This window comes from Pomacea canaliculata, linkage group LG6 (assembly GCF_003073045.1).
Source record: "Pomacea canaliculata isolate SZHN2017 linkage group LG6, ASM307304v1, whole genome shotgun sequence".
Classification (NCBI taxonomy): Eukaryota; Metazoa; Mollusca; class Gastropoda; order Architaenioglossa; family Ampullariidae; genus Pomacea; species Pomacea canaliculata.
The window spans coordinates 11,712,019-11,728,860 of NC_037595.1; the positions used below are offsets into that span (position 1 = coordinate 11,712,019).

Sequence of the window (16,842 nt, forward strand, 5' to 3'; positions counted from 1 at the left end):
CAGAATATTTGGAACTAAATAACATTTTTGTAACAAGTATTGAACAGTGCAATAATGTCAAGTATGGAATATATCTTTCCTGATATAAAATACCTAAGCAGAGGTAAATAATACTTTAAAAATAACAAAACTACAGCTTCAGTTTCTTTTCATCAAATATAGTAGATTGAAGTCAGACTTCATTGATACCAATATTTTTAATTAGAAACAGCTCAGTACCTTAAAATAATCTCACAGAAATTAAAAAACAAAAATAATTCTGCAAAGCTGTGATGTCTTGATAGAAATTTTCCACAATCAAAAATAATAAAATTAATTTTACTGTGTAATCTCAGAACTGAGACTGTTTTTCTGTCCTTCGACCCCTTTTTGTGCATTTATACAAAGAGGTGGGTGCATACATACAAAAAAAGGGAGTGGAGGAGCTAGGCTGGTATTTCACTCTCTTATTGCAATTTATAGGCATCTTAATTTGCTTATTGTCACTTTACCTGCCATTTTATTGGACAGGGGTTTCTCACTCATCATCTACACACGTAAACATATGCTGCCTATAATGATCTACGTTTACTATCCAAAATATCAAACTCTTTCACCTGTGTTGTGTAGGGTGGGTTGGCCAGGTAGATCTCATCTTCATAGAGTTTTTCTCCAAGAATACCCTTCAGCTGGACCTTGGGGTAAGTCAGCAGGGCCTTCTTCCCCACGTCGTACGCATCCATACGGCGAACATTACCACCAACACTGCCTCCGACATGTCCCGTCACTGGCAGGTGTTCGGCCGACGGAGCCGTGGCTCCCACCCCGGGGGGCTGTTGCTTGGATGCGACTCTGGGAACCGCCGCGGTCTCTGACACATTAAACGGATCAGCACTGTCTTCGCTCCTGCCACCGATGCTGCAAGCAGTCGCTCCATTGCCAGACACAGCTGCGGTACCGCTGCTGCCACCACCGTTGCTGCTGTTGCTGCTGCTGGCGGAAGGTTTTGTTGTCATCGTGTCACCACCGTTCGTCCCCAATACAACGGATTTTGCGTCGTCGCGAACCATTCCTCCAACGGTACTTCCTCCTCCGCCATTCAAACTGGTCCTGGGAGATGTTGCGATGCTGCCACGATGTGGGTCGGCTCGGGTGACCCCCGTCTCCTCCAACGTGAAATACACTGCCGTGCCCCCTTCCTCTCGCAGAGCCTGCACCGCTTGCAGCAGGGCCTCTCTGTGCGAGTCCTTGCGGACGCCGATGGCATCTAGATCATCCTCGCCGATCTGCTTGCACACCTCCAGGTCGTCGTAGCCATTATCTATGAACGCCTGCGTGTACTGCACGAGATTGAGAGAGCGCAACCAGTCTTCAACGATGCTCGTGCCGGCCATTGTTGTGGACTGGTATCCTTCCTTTTTCTTCTCTCCCCTTTCCCTCTCTCTCTCTTCCCCCGTCACCCCCACTCACACACACGCACGGACGCATGCAGCCCGTGGCTGACGCGGTCTTGCAGCAACGCTTTCTCTCCAGTCGCGTTGTTGTCAGGCGGAGGTCGTGTTCATTATGCTGCGATGAGGTTGAGAGGGGGAGGGAGCGGCAAGCCCTCGCTGTGCAGCAGCTGCGGCAGTATCTCTTGTCGCCTTCACCACCGAGCGCTAATCCCAAGGACCATGGTGGAATCCTCAACACGTAACACGTTTCCTTTTTACGAGTGGTGTCAGCGCCACTGCGCGCGCTCCTCCCGCTTCGTCGAATGGTGAGACGTCTGCTGCCACTATCCCAGCGGCGCTCTGTTGTCACTGCGCGCGCAGCCAGTCGGTCGTGACGTCACGTGGGGCGCCCCCACCCCCTTACCCGCTGGGTCTGGGTTTCCCACCTTGCCACTCCGTGTCTGTTTGAATCGCTCTGCAGACAGGATAAATCAAAACCTCATTTGTTATTTTAATAATTAATATAGAATTCGGTTCATTCTCTCCGGTGGAGGGGAAATGCGTGTTTGTGTGTGTGTGTGGTGTCGCTCTGTACGTGTGTGTGTGTGAATTTGTATACGTATCCCTCGAAGAGTCAATAAGGAATGTTTAGCATTAACCATGGGCACTAATGGTGATATATCTATTAGAGTTTACCTCACAATTTGGAGATTAGCGCAGTTAGAAGTCACTGATCGGCTTTCATGTCGAACAACAAATATAATGAAAAAGTGAAGAAGCAGATTTAGTGGCGATTCAGACTCGATCCATATTTCACCTCACCTTGATCTTCCACGACAGAGAAAAGCAAGAATTAAAATAGTTAAATGAACTCAGTATGTGTTCATCCATTCATCCAGACGATATGAAAATATTTTGTAATCTCTACCTCCTACAATTTTACAAAGGTTATGTGAATGAATGGCCATTTTCCTCACAAAGAGGAGAGACACGGGCAGATCGAGGACAGCGTCAGAGGTCAGAGGTCACTTACAGGATACATTTCTTCTATTGCTGTTATTTATTTATCAACGAAATGTATTCGTGATCAGCTGCGACCTCGGTGTTGACCGACCTCTAGCAGATACCAACAATCATATTATTCAGTCGATAATGGCTGTACAGAAGTCTTCAACAAAAAGATTCATCAAGAACATATATATGTTGTAAAATTCACGGTGGAGAAAAAAAAAAGAAGAGGTCTAGTTCGCAAAATGCGTAGTTACAGCCAAAAATAATTTGCCTTCATGTTCACCACTGACACAAAGGTCGTCGGGATGGGCACAGGTGAACTGGCAACTTTTTGTTCAACATTAATCTTTTATTTAAAGAGGAAAACGATGGGTTGGTATCGACTTGACAGTCCACCTGCCTTTCAGCTCTGCCACAGCGTGAGAAACCTGAGTCGCCGGTGTCTCCAGGGCCGTGCAGTGGTTAACGATGACAGGTTAATTGTCTCTGTGCCAAGCAGCTTCCTCGCGTTGCGATAGTCTGCGTGACAGAAAGCTCCCACCTGCGTGATTAGAGTGCAGTCGCAGCCGTGTTTACAGGACGTGACGTTAGCAGACAGCAACTTCCGGCACAGCCGCCATCTTGTCACCTCGTCTCCTGTCAAAGTCCAGCGCTGCTGTAGACCGGCTAACTTCAATCAAGCAATGCCGATAGCGACAAGAAAATGCGCTTGACCCGGCCACGAGGTGAAGACCACTCGAAAGGTCAGCCATTCGGCCACTGGTCACATACTGTCACTAAGCGTTCAGTGAAAGGAAGGGGGTAATTGACCGTTAGTTAAAGGGATATTACTCCTCGACCTTAGCATGAGTTTCGATCGGAAATATTCCAAATCCACCTTAAACAGTCATTGATAAGGACACGACGATTTGTCAAGCGATAAGAAAAAATTTGTAATGACATGGAAGAAAAGAATGGAAGAAAAGTGATGTAACACATGGTAGGCTGAACATGCATTCAGCTACGAAAATGTAAACAAACAACAACGGCATTTACACAGAAACCTTATTGCATTGATCACACAAGCAAACACTTTAAGGATAGTACTGTAAATCAGTTCTGAGAAGAGAGGCGACAACGCTGTGGATCAGGTTTGTGTTTCGTGCTCTGCATGTGTGTGTTCAGTGTTCAGTCGCACAAAACATTCTTTGTCGCAACAGTCCAAGGGGGATAATCCTCGCGTTCTCCGACCAACTGCCTATGGCTTAGTCTGCGGTATTTGCAATATGTTGATATTGTCAATGGACACTAGTCGACCATCTTGTTTTACACGATGTACCTGCCGTTACACACGAGGACACGAGGGCCAGTGGTGTGGACTTACATAAGTCTTTATACCTATATCTGTGGACAGGGGTTCGGCAGCGCGATGTTCGGAACCTTGGGATTGCAAATAGTAGCATCTTTAGAGACAGCTCTATATGAAGGAGCAATTAACGTATTAATTAATTATATCCCAGGTGATTCTTGGATTAATATACATTTTTTTAGGTAGGTCCAACGTCTTCAGACCTATGGACGCCTTATTATCGTTTCATCTGTCTTTGCCGACGTGTACACGAAACAACAAGGGGATCAGAGTTCACACAGTCAGAGGTCCGGCAAGCGGACATAGGTCGATCACATCCTACAAAACAATGGCCTTGGGCAAAACACGGTTCAAGGTCAGAACGTGTCTTCCCAGCGACCAACACAGGTTACACGTGGCTGGGTGGGTAAGGGGAGGGGTTACACTAAAACCCCTTCAAAATAGACTTCACCAAAAAATGTAGCATGACGACTACTAGTTTCTGTGCTTAAGTGATGGTCTCTTTCAAAATGTGCTAAACTTCAGATAGACCTTTGTCAAGAAAAAAAATTATTTTAAAAATAATTATTGTAATATATATTAATACATTCAGAAGTTATATGTGTATATCTCCAGCTCCCCCATTCATAACTTATCTGATGGGAATCACCAGGAACACCGAAAAAAGCATGCTGAAAGTTTTACGGTCCACTCCAAAGCAGAAACAATGTGAAAGTTCTTTGACTGTGATCAGATAAAATTAGCGAAGATCAATAAAATTTGGTTTAAGCAAATATTTTGTTGTCGAGTGTCAGTGAGCTGTGTTTTTGTCGACCACCATGTCGTCATAATCGCAAAAGTAATAGTAATTCTGATGAAGTTTGTGAGCTCGGCTCAACATTTTTTTTTTTTAATGAATCGGTGCTGCTCGCTGGAAGCGTGAGACAGGAGACAAGCAAGTGCCCTCTGTCCTATTGACGGCTTGGGACATAATATAATTGTAATATAATTGTTGTGTATTAAAATGGAGGACGCGGAGATCACTGCATGGCTTATTGACTCAAAAGTCTTTAGTATTTCTTTGTAAGTTTCCATTAATTAATGAATCTTTCCAACGTCGAGTATTCTACGAGCTATATTTAGAGACTTAATTTTAATCGGTTGCAAAAGAAATGTATATTTGGAAAAAAAATTGAGAGAAAATGACAACGACCATTATGAGCAAAGTTAAGAGCATTATCAAGCAATGTGCTTTTTTTGAAATTATGTTTCGTTTTAAACGAGGGAAAATAATACAAAGACGACGTACATTGAAAAATCAAGTGAAAAGAAAATAGAGGTGGATAGAGATAGAAAAAAATGGAGCATCAATAAAGTAACTGGAATAGGACAGGTATCGCTGAGTATGTGGCTTTCATAAGGTCACACCATCATGAAAGACGGCAGCAGATCCGAGTGGACCGCCATCTCATGCCGGGTTTTGTTGAGCATAATCCTGGAATGGCGACAAATGAATGCTGATACAGTCAACCTCATTTCGCCACGGCAAATTTTCGATCCAAGTTTTACTCTCTCATGTCCCACCCTCTGCCCAGACCACGCACATCTAAGAAAGGAGGTGCACAAGGAGTAATCTGACCGTCTGCAAACCAAATTTGATTTCAGAAGGGTGGAAACTGGTTTCTAGACACTTTTTTCTTTCCTAAGCAGACATTGTGAGTGGGATGGGATTTAGCCTGTCAACTGAATTTACAGTCAGACTTGCTTTGGGCCATCTAGTTGAGTGAGCCCAAGCAAAATAGCTAGTTGATAGTTGCTTGCTTGCCTTGGTGGGACTGCTTCCACCTAGAAGCTTGCACAAGAAGGGGCAAATCCCCGACGGCTGGCCCTGCAAACAGGTATCTGTGTTTCGAGACGAAATTTGAACCCTGGGTCTGTCACTCAAAAGAGTGTTTTATCCCTTAGACATTTAAGTACAGTGATACCTCGGTTCTCGAACATAATTCGTTCCGGGAGGACGGTCGAGTGTTATGAAACCCAAAGGAAATAATGGAACTGGATTAATTCGAGCCCAGAAAATGCTATTTACCTTTCGAATATTCGGCTCAACTCGGCTCAACTCGGCTCATCTCGGACGTTCGATGTTCGAGTTCCAATATTTGTTCGAATTCCAAGACAAAATTTTCTCGAATTTCCTGGTCGAATACCGATTTGGTCGAAAGTCAAGGCGTTCGAGAACCGAGGTATCACTGTAGTTTATTTTATATGAAAATACCTAGGAGATGATGGTTATGGAGATGGGGTTGGACCTAAATACCTGGAAAAATTCCACAACGTGTGAATAGGTGTGCCGGCCAGACACGTACCCTAAAACGAAAGCTGAACCCAAGACCCAGATGTCCTACTGGAGTGATGACAACCATCGTTTGAACCATCACACCATCAGGCCACCTCCAATCGATGGCGTCTGAGTGAAGACTAATTGGTTGCAAGCAAGTCAGCTAAAAGCAAGCTATCCTGCATGGCCGTCGGCTGTAAGCACGTCAACATTTGCTGTTGTGCCTTTGCTGCAATTTTTTTTTACTCGCCCACAATTTACGTTTTCCTGCGAGTTGGGCGACTTGTTAATTATACAATTATGTGTTATAACTATTGTTCTTCTTTCATAAAGATGATCTAAAGTAATTGGTTTGATTTTCATCATTTTATTTTAAAAACACATCTAAGTTTTGTTTCTTGTTTTGTTGGATGGTTCTGGATATCTTTTGCAAATTACTTTTTTAATTATTTTATTTAAGATTGTTATGTTGAGAAGAAATTATATTTAAGGTTATAACAAAAATTAGCGTAGGGATTTGCTCTGTTCGCTTTTTTGGAGGGGAGAGGGGTAAGAGATGGAGCCGACAAACACATCGCATGCAGCTGCTGCAAGTGTGGATGGTCACGACTGTGGCTTGTGGAGGCGGTCGGTGAGAGAGCGTGCAGATGGCAGCACTGTGGCCTGTCGTCACGCTGCAGTATCACTGCTGGCTTCCATTAGGTGATGATGTTTCTCGGCATTCGCTGCTCACGGTAAGTAACATTGTTTGGGCAGCTTCTAAAATCTTTCTACGGTTACCTTTTTAAAAATAAAACACAAATTTTGTTGGGCTAATATTTGGCAGCATTCATATTTGTGACGTGACTTTCATTTGCATATATATAACGGATTGGTGTTGGTAACTGTTTCTTTGTAACTACCCAAAACAAAAGTAAGCAACATAAATTATATATATGTCTAGAATTGGATGTAGACATTTTATATTCTTTAGTAGCCCGTGTTGATGTGTTATTTAATGTACTAATCTCAAAGTCGGTAGACAAAACATTCCCGAAAAGGATTAATAAATATGTACACATATATTGATTTTAATTTTGTTCTTTTTATCTTCTTCGAGACCCTTCATCCAAAAATATGGTCATACGAAGAAACGTTTGTGTATAACCATTATGTAAACACATTGCACAACTCACTCAAATGTTCGTCCGTATTCGTCCTGTCATTGAGCCGATGTTGTCGTACACTTGCTTATGTGTCGATGATGATTGTAGGGGATTTAAAGGACTAGTAAAGTGTTGTTTTTTTGTTTGTTTGTTTGTTTGTTTGTTTTTTGTTTGTTTGTTTGTTTGTTTGTTTTGTTGTTGGTTTGTTTTTCTTTTTGTTTTGTTTTGTCCTAACGACAATTAATTAATTAATTAATTAATGCTCAGTGCAGATACTACTTCCCCAAATTTGGATGAATACCTCTCTGCCATTCTCCAGATACACACCTAAAAACATCATCAGAAAGAGATCAGCAACACAGAGATGATAGTGCATGGAGTCGTTTATACTGTGATGGCCTCAGCTAATGGGAGAGCTGGGATATATATGTATTAATTAGCCATAAGACGTCACGATTCTGTTGATGAAAATTATATCGGATTTTCTCTATTCTCTTTTTTCAACAGCACAGCAGGAGAAAAGTTGTGTCACCACCTTTTAGCTATCCCGGTTTGTTGGGTTTTTTTTTGGTTTTTTGTTTTTTGTTGTTGTTGTTTGTTTTTGTGTTTGTTTGTTTGTTTGTTGTTGTTTTTTTTTTTTGGGGGGGGGTTTTGTTTTTTTTTGTGTTGAGGGGGGGGGGATGCTTTTTTCCGTCAGTGACATGAAACTAATCCCGGACTTCGGCAATTGCCCTGTGTCACATGCTGGCAAACGATAATTCTTTAAAATTTCTCTTGGTCTTCCCTTTATCTTCCCTCCTATCTCTCGCTGTCTGAAAAATTTTGTTACTAATGGAAAACGACAGCATGAAGCGGGCCATTACATTTGTAACTTAAAATGTGTGTAGTTTAGATGTGCGCACTGTTGTTTCTATGTAGCTCGCACGTGCCGTTAGTCAAAGAAGCGCAGTGCTAATGGACAACCTGTTGTCCTGGCATCGTGCCTAAAAGCAATGTAGCATTTCTTGCAGTAATCAGGGCCCAGCACGATTGTGCGCGGGTTGAATGGCTAAAGGACCTTCATAACCAGCCACACACTGAATATGTTACCACGTGTAGAAAATATTGACATAACTATCCCATTGTAGTCAACTGGCCCAAAAAGTCTCAAAATTTGACGTGTCCATATAAAGGCGGTTCATGCAATACAATTCAGTAGCTCGTAAAAAACAATTTAAAGCTTTCTTTGGCGCCTAGTGTCTTTGGTGTGCATCTGGGTCCAGATTGTCTTCCTGGTTTACGTTTGTGACAGAGTTTTACTGATGCTGTGGAGGAGAGGGACAAGTGTATACTTATCCAATTACTACCATCAGTTAATTAAACCGTGAAATTGTTTCAATGTCACAATGAGTAATATCTCGCCTTTGCTAAGGTTTGGTTTAAAACAAATTCATCAGCCACAAACACGTCAGTCTTCCTTTGATTGCAGGAGGCGCCTAGCCCTATGTCTTGCCTTCACCTTGGCAGTCGTCGTTGTGGTGGTGCTTCAGCAAGGAGAGATCATGCGGAACATTCTTAACCAGACGATGCCCTGACGACACACTTTCTGTGGAAGAGGAGGAAAGACAAGGTTACTCGAGATATTACCTGAATGGTGCAAACGCCACCAAACAGGTTGACAAGCTACCTAATATGTCTCTCATTTCTGTTGTCAGTGGACCTGCCTCCCACCAGAACCTGTTCTCTGTCCAACGGAAACACTGGCAAAATCTTGGTGGACGTGAACGAAGAATAAATGAATTAAGAAATATAAGCGGCGCGCAAAGAAACCAACCAGGCATAGAGGATGGATACAATGATGCCCACCTACCTGATTTTATTAAATCACATAAATCGAGGAATTATTCTGAACTTATTTCTAACCTTAAAAATGCGGGGTCATGGCTTATTAACACTAATTTTAATTTCTCTGGAACGGTAACTGTTGCAGAAAATGTCCTGAACTCCACGTCTGAAGAAATCCCTCTGAAAATGGGTGGAAGTCTGGGACTGTTCTCGAAGTCTGAAGAAAGCTTGAAAGATTCTGGAAGTCAAGAACACGGCAGAAGAGTGGCTACTAGGAACAAAACCGATGTCCACCATGTTTTCTTCTTGAAAGTCCACAAAGCCGCGAGCTCCACGGTTCAGAACATTATGTTTCGCTTTGCCCTCTCACATCATCTGCTGGTGATGGTGCCCAAGGAAGGACACATTCTGTCCCAGGCTACCAAAAACTGGGAGTCCAAAGGCTATCCATCTTCCGTCAGAGGCTGCTCGCTTCGACATGTTATGCAGCCACCTGGTTTTCAATGAAGACATCATTCGCAGGCGATTACATCTAGATACCGTCTATATTGGTGTCGTTCGACACCCCCTAGACCGATTTGTCTCCGCCTTCAGCTACTACAAAAGCAGGTACAGGGTTCCGTATTGGTGTCCATCCCAGGAAAGGATCCCATCGCTACCTACCTACAAAATCCAGCCCTCTGGGAAAATACTGGAGACTACGTGTCCTTGACAAGAAACCGCATGAGCTTCGACTTCGGAATGGAGCTTTCCGACATGAAGAACCCAGCGGCCGTGGAGAAGTATGTGGACTACCTGCAGTCTGTCTTTCATCTAGTCCTGGTTAGTGAACGTTTCGACGAGTCTATGATTTTGATGCGGCGTCGCCTGGGCTGGTCCTTGAATGACATGATCTACCGGAATGTCAACACCTATATAGGACCTGAAAAGTCGCACGTGTTCACGGAACAGGAGAAGCTGGCCCACCGCCACTTCAACGTCGCCGACTACGTGCTGTACGAACGGTTTGCGAAGAGATTCGAAGAGCACGTGCAAGAGGAACTGGGACAGGGCCTGGCAGAGGAAGTTGAAGAATATCGGAGGATCCTGGCCCAGGTGGCCACATTCTGTGCGGAAGGAACAGCCGGAGTCTTGTACGTCAACGCCACGGACTGGAACGACGGCTTCGAGGTTGAGCGTCAAGAGTGCAAAACGATGTCTATGTCGGAGACCGGACTGGTGGAGATTGTTAGAAACGAACAGAACCTACGAATGAAGCAGCACATACCAAACCTAAATGTTTAAGTGAGAGTCTTAAAGCTTTAAATGCCGAAGCATTTTCTTTACTTTAAATTCGAGGACCACTTTCAAGTTTATGACGATCACTTACTGGAAAAGTACATGTCAAAATCATCAAACAACATTTTTGTGATTTTAAGAAAATGTATCCAATATCCTAAATGTTGCCTAAAATTTCAAGATCAGTAGGATGAGGTGAAAAATTTCAGAGGGTCTAAGAGCATGGAATTTTTCAAGAACTAATGGTTAACTATAAGTATTAAATGTAATGACACTATTGTGACTTTTCTTGCAAAAGTTGGAGAAAATCCGCAACAGATGTTTTACTGAATAACTTTTAAACTTGTTTTCTCCTTCAAAATGTACGTTTTTGTGCATCGGAAAGGACAACAAAGTCACTTCTAATAAATACTGTACAATGAGATATTGAAAATTCGTCAAGTACAATCAGGTGCATTGCAAATGTCCGTGATAGATTCATTGCTGTAGATCAGCCACTCGCTCCCACCTCATCCCATTTTGGTTTTGGCTTATTAAGACACCTACAAAAAAAAACTGCCCCTTCTGGATTCCAAAGGATTTTCTCTTTTATGTTATTTGCCTCATTTCATGTCATTTAAAGCTTGGAATTACAGAGACACCACCCTAGCCTCATGTCTTATATTTATTTGTGAAGAGTAAATCTTTTCCATGTAACCATCCCTTTAGAAGACAGTAACCTGTGACCAGAAGCTAAGATCTTTAGAACCATGCAATTTACACCATCAAGAGAAAATCAAAACAGAAAATATAAATATTATTTATTTCATCCCATCAGATTCACAGTTAAAAATTTTTGTACAGATCTCAATATCTTCCCTCTTGCTTATGCATGTATGTTTGCACATCCACAAACACATGCACCACCCTGTCTGTAAAGCAAATTCATTTCTCATGGCAGTTGTTCATCAAAATCCAGTTGGTATACATGTGGTATTAATTCTATACTGTTCGCTACGCAGATGCAAATGTTTTTATAGTTACGCCTTACTTGCGTCGATACGATGGATTTGAATGAGTTAAACTTCAGCTTAATGCACAAGTAATGATTCTATCTGTGAAACTAAAGAAAAAGGAATTTGAAATGTCCCTGCATATGTTTCTACCTCAAGGCTGAGTATTGTCTTCTTTGATGCCAACTATCACTAAACTTGTGAACTTGCTATCAAATGATTAAGATGCAAGCGGAGCTGAACTAGCTCTTTCATGACATATACAATGCCCACATTTAGTGCGGAGCATACTGTTCCTACTGAATGTACTCATATGTGGTTTAAAGGGTACTCTGTGTGCAAAATATTTTTCCAATAGCTGTTCAAGCCTTTGATCAAAATTCTTGTTTGCAACAAAGGTCAAGAACTAGTTTCTTAGGACATTAACCTCCCAAATCAAACTTTTAAACAATTACAACACATTTCTGTGGTAAACTAATGAGAGTGCCCTAATGCTCTGGTGACCTACCAGCAGCTTAAGAGCTCAACTTTATATTTGAATTCTGGAAGCGTTGTAGAGTAGGCCTTGGGATGGAGCAACAAATGACTAGCAGGTACCAACGAAAATTCACGGCACCTTGATTTGTAAATGTGTAAAACTTGTGCACATCTAGAACACAACCACCTGCATGTCACGACATATGCATGCACAATCCACTGTTCCTAGCGAGAAAAATGTTTTCACACTAAGCACATAAGGAAATCATAATGTGCCCAGTTAAATGTACTCGTTTCTCGTTTGCAGCTGCATTTAAACTGTATTTGAACAAATTTCACTCATACATGTTCTCATAGATTTCTTGTCCTATTCTGATGTACTCCTCTTTTTCTAGTGGAGTCATAAGAGCCACCATATCTTCTGTGACATCATGGTATGGTACTCGCTTGTCACCAATGGTAACTATGGGAACAGCCTCATCTTCCTCATTGCTCTCCATTTCTTCATCATCACCTGAAAAAACAAAATGGATGTCAACTTTAAATGAAGCAGAAGACACCCATGGAAGTGATCATGATATTACTTCCTTAAATATTTCTAGTTGGTTTGAGTATCTTTCTAGCCAGATATTGACACGAGACAAGTATAAAGAAACCAGAATGACAATCACATAAGTTATTTCTTCTTACTCTTTGTTAGCTGTCACCATCACATGCACTTATACTGGCACATAAAGTAGTTTGATGTATGACATATCTGCACCACACATTTTAAGTAGACAATTTTTTATGCAACTAGCTTATAAAAATCTGCCACAGAAGTAATGAAGTATTTGACAATTCATTCTTTAGGAAGGCTTTAAACAACAAGAATACAAATAGCTGACTAAATGAGACAGAACCATTGTCCTGCTCCTTCCCACCTGCTGGAGCAGTCCCTGCACCAAATCCATCTCTCTCTGATTCATCACTGGACTCATTATCAGGCAATCGCGATGACCCTGCTTTGGGCTCGTGCACTAGCAATGTCTGCATGATGTCCTCACTAGGCACCATCGTGCTTGAAATCAAACGACTAGGGCCTCCATCCTTTCCACCTATAGGCTGTAGACATTATTGTGCACAAAAGTTAGTGAACTGAAAATTATACAAGGCCATCATGAAAGACATTTAACAAATCAAGTGCTTTTTGCAAATAAAACCCATTCTTCTATGATGAACAAACTTTCTGAGATCTGGGTTTCCAGAAAAATTTTGAATGCATTCTGATTGTGGAATAATAGGGGTAATGGTAGTTGGAGAAATTCACAGAAGTTTTACATCGCTAATAAATTCTTGGAAACTGCAACTTTAAAGCAATACATATATATAACAACCAATTTTACATTAGACCAATTGATGTACATATAAAAATGAGTACCCACAATACATTTCTGGTTAGAAATACATCACCACCTAAATAAAGACCAAAAACATATAGGAAGAAACCTGAGTACCCAGAGAAAAAAGTAAACCAAAAGATTTACCAACTTACCAAACTGTCAAGCCCATCCAGCATTGGGACACCATCTACAGTACTCTTTTGCATCCAGATTGGAACTTCCTTCTTTTCTACTGCCATTTTATCTACGTCATCATCTACTGTGATAGTAAACTGGTGTCACTATAACCAAATTCAATATTCCGCGATGCATCTCCACTCCATATGCCATTTTCACCTTTTGTTCTTTGTTGTGGTCCAGTTGGATTTCTGTAAGTTTGTAAGAAAAAGTACAATTTAAAAACTTTTAAAAAATGCATGACAACTTATATTTTTATCCTAAATCAAAAACAATTTTTGACATTTGGCAAATTGTACACTTCTTTATCTTGTCTATATCAAACAAGAGCAATGACTTATTTCACGTTTAAATAAAATAGTAATGTAATCTTTTAATAAGTGTAAGCTGTTCATCAAATTAGAGAAAGCAGTGCCTGCATGTATGGCCTATTCATGGTTGAAGAATGAACGTCCATTACTGAAGCAAGACAGAACCCAGATAATGAGGAAAAAAATACAAAAAGTTATCCACAAGACGTAAACATCCAGAATTTTTTTTTATGCTAACTCTAAGCAGTGTAAACCTTATTAACCTAGACTCATTTCTCCTTTTCAACCATATGAGAAACACTAAGTTTTACTTAAAAACCTGAACCCTATTCATACTTTTGCATTTTCTTAAAATCTGTTGGCTCAGGCTCCAACAAATCTGGAGCAAGTCTGATTTCTTCACATTCTTGCAGCAAATCAAAGATGGGTTTGACTTGACTGTTGAATCGAGCCAGAGAAGTGCGTGCGTCCGCTCTTGGGAGAGAACTTTCATCCTCCAATACTTCCTCTTCACAAAATGTACATACAAGTTGCTTTGTCGTGTAGTCAAGGAGCTGCCCTATTTCAAAGTCTGTAAAGGTTTTTCCACATGCTTGACATCTGCCAGAAATCACAGCATAAGCAGCTATAGCTGTCACGTTTTTTTCCTCAAAAACATCCAAGTAGGTATATTCAAATTGTACATTTTTATTTCACAGTTTATTTTCTTACATTCACAAAAAAGTATAGTAAAAGATGTGATTTTCACTGAATTGTTACATTTTTATAAACTGCTCTCAAAATTTGTACAAATCATTGCTGTCTCAGCTATAATTATTTTGGGGGTTTTGTTTTGAAAAAAACAACAGTATGGCAGAGCCTAGTACTCCCCACTTGTCAAGAATACTAAAAAGTAAGGTATAAGAATGTAAATTTAAAAAAAAAAACTAATGACAGCCAGCCATTGAAAAGTTTTAAAAACATTAAGATGGATGTATTTTCAATACTATAAAACTTAACATCAATTAAGGGGAATAGTCTAAATTAATGTAAAAGAAAACAGGCAGTGATGATACAACTATCACAATCCTGTCAAAATATGAAGGCAGTCATAATAAAAGATAAGCAAAGGAAGTAGCGCCACCTTAAGGGTAACTCACTTGAAATTTGCTCTACTGCTGGTGGTGCGCTCCTCCAGTTCAATTTTTTTGCGTATGTGGTCAAGCTTGTACTTTACTACATTGACAAAAACATTGTAACTAATGAAATAATAGCTATGTCGTGTTGTTCGACCTTCTTCATCTGTTTCCACTCGCATCCGACTCTTAAGAAATTTTTCATTTTTCAATGTGTTTAGTAAAGAACGTAGATGTTTTTTCTCATATTTGAGCAGGTCAGCCAAATCATCCTCCTGGTCACACAATAAAAAATGTTCTTTTAGCCTGCATGCATATCTTTCTAAAATTGCCTTATGACAATTTTTTTCTACATGTTGCACGATAATCCATATTCTAATTCTAATGAGAATACCAGAATATGATTTCTAAAGAAAACAACAGTAGAATAATGCAAAAACATATGTATCCAAATACATGCTAGTACAATGCTGTACAAAATTTATCTATTAATCTCCTTTGTGTGAATACTGAGTATTACTCAGACTTCAAATTGCATCCAAAAAACAGCTAATCCCAAGAATTATTCAAGTAACACTGATTTACTCAAGACGCAGCATTAACCACTTGAGGTTAACAAATTCAAAGATGTGGCCCTAAAGTTTGGTCGGCATAAAGTGGTAGTAGTAGTAGTAAGTTGGGCCTTGTATGTAGCTCATTCTATAATTACCTTGATACATGGATGCTTCACAAGCAAGTCAACAACTATGGCATGCTCCATAGTGTAAAATCCTCTAGCTATCATCCGCACCAACTTTTTTAAGACCACAGGCACTTCGGTTAGGACTTCTGTATCCATCACTGGGTTTTTAATTTCTGCAATGCTGTTTAAAATCACATTTAATATGAGGTCTCATTCAGAAGAAGTTATAACATGTAAGTACACCTATATAAGTTAACAAAAACAGATTCACAAAAAAAGACAAAAAGAGATTTCGCCAACACAAGGTGATTGATAAACATTTTAATGGAAATTGACAGAACAATTTCTGGTATGTAAGGGGAGGGAGGATTGGTATTTTATGCCGAGCCAGCAACTAAGACTATATCACAGCTTGGCAGATAGCCCTGTAAACAAATGCCACATGTAGAGAAAGAACAGCGTGCCCAAGGCAAGAGCTGAACCATTGACACCAACCCTCACCGTATTGGTAATAGGCGCTAACCGTTGCACCACTGTACCACCCTTTCTGGTATGTATGCTATTGCATTTGAGTCATGCAGTTAATTTAAAGTCACTTTTTTACAGCAATAGTTACTCTTTTTGAACAAACCCAGTAGAATTCATGTATATGAACAATGTGCCGGTCATTGTATGAGGCTTTTATATTAAGCATACATTGAGATACATTTCACAGATTTTCCTAAGCTTTCACAGTTCATCTTCTAAATATTATTATGCTTAATAAATTTATTCAGCATAAATAAGAACTAAAAAGAAAAAAGTAATACTTGTAAATGCTATTTTTTGTGTTTTGTGTGCTTTGTGTGATTTGTTAAATGTAATGGCTTCCTATGTCTATTTTATGAAAAATCATCTGACTCCAACACCAGATTATTGACATGTAAGTAACAGGTATTGTGTAATCAAACTACATTATGCTTCCTAATTTGTATATCTCACTATGTCAATGAGGAGTATTTTAACATTATTTGCCAGACAATGTAAATGCATTCAGCTTGTTTTTTCACGTTGCTCTATCTACTTTGTTATAGTACCAAGACTGCTAAAATAATACGTACACAGGGTAAATTGTTCATGTCTTTGTAAAATGTATGTTTAAAACTAAACCTTAGGTTTTCTTACCTTTAAATATAAGTAAGCCTTTCAACAAATATTTTCCTTACAGAAGTATGTTTTAACAACAAAAACAATGTAAAACGAATGTTTCTTTGTGAAGTCAGTCTCCTGACGAGACGCTAGGTCTCCGTTATTTACAACTTGGGTTCCGAGTAGTGTCCCTTCCTATGCAGATCTTGCAATTTTATTTTCGCATAGCATGCAAATTTTGAA

The 16,842-nt window shown here is 40.3% G+C and overlaps 3 protein-coding genes and 1 long non-coding RNA gene across 8 annotated transcripts in view; 2 read left to right on the top strand and 2 right to left on the bottom strand.

Annotated features, from left to right (window-relative positions):
* Positions 1–1,865, bottom strand: part of LOC112565676 — a 53,857-nt gene extending 51,992 nt beyond the window's left edge. For 2 of the 5 annotated variants that reach the window (XM_025241303.1, XM_025241300.1), the window contains exon 1: positions 597–1,862. In XM_025241303.1, coding sequence (XP_025097088.1) covers positions 597–1,373 — 777 coding nt within the window. In that variant the 5' untranslated portion in view covers positions 1,374–1,862. Of the gene's footprint in view, positions 1–596 lie in introns of all 5 variants that reach the window. The other 3 variants (XM_025241301.1, XM_025241304.1, XM_025241302.1) reach the window with 3 other exon arrangements.
* A 699-nt stretch (positions 1,866–2,564) lies between these two features.
* On the top strand, positions 2,565–4,544 carry LOC112565996. Its single transcript, XR_003099524.1, has 2 exons — positions 2,565–3,166; positions 4,387–4,544. It is a non-coding gene; the product is annotated as an uncharacterized LOC112565996 (long non-coding RNA).
* A 5,025-nt stretch (positions 4,545–9,569) lies between these two features.
* LOC112565993 (galactose-3-O-sulfotransferase 2-like) lies at positions 9,570–11,040 on the top strand. Its single transcript, XM_025241910.1, has one exon. The coding sequence runs from the start codon at positions 9,781–9,783 to the stop codon at positions 10,339–10,341; it is 561 nt and encodes a 186-aa protein (XP_025097695.1). The 5' UTR covers positions 9,570–9,780; the 3' UTR covers positions 10,342–11,040.
* Positions 11,041–11,118: 78 nt separating this feature from the next.
* Positions 11,119–16,836, bottom strand: LOC112565995 (general transcription factor IIE subunit 1-like). Its single transcript, XM_025241911.1, is given in 8 exon segments — positions 11,119–12,318; positions 12,728–12,886; positions 13,344–13,463; positions 13,466–13,554; positions 14,011–14,274; positions 14,814–15,064; positions 15,499–15,652; positions 16,636–16,836. Coding segments are annotated over 7 exon segments (1,191 nt in total). The 5' UTR covers positions 15,628–15,652; positions 16,636–16,836; the 3' UTR covers positions 11,119–12,139.
* Between the last annotated feature and the right edge of the window lie 6 nt (positions 16,837–16,842).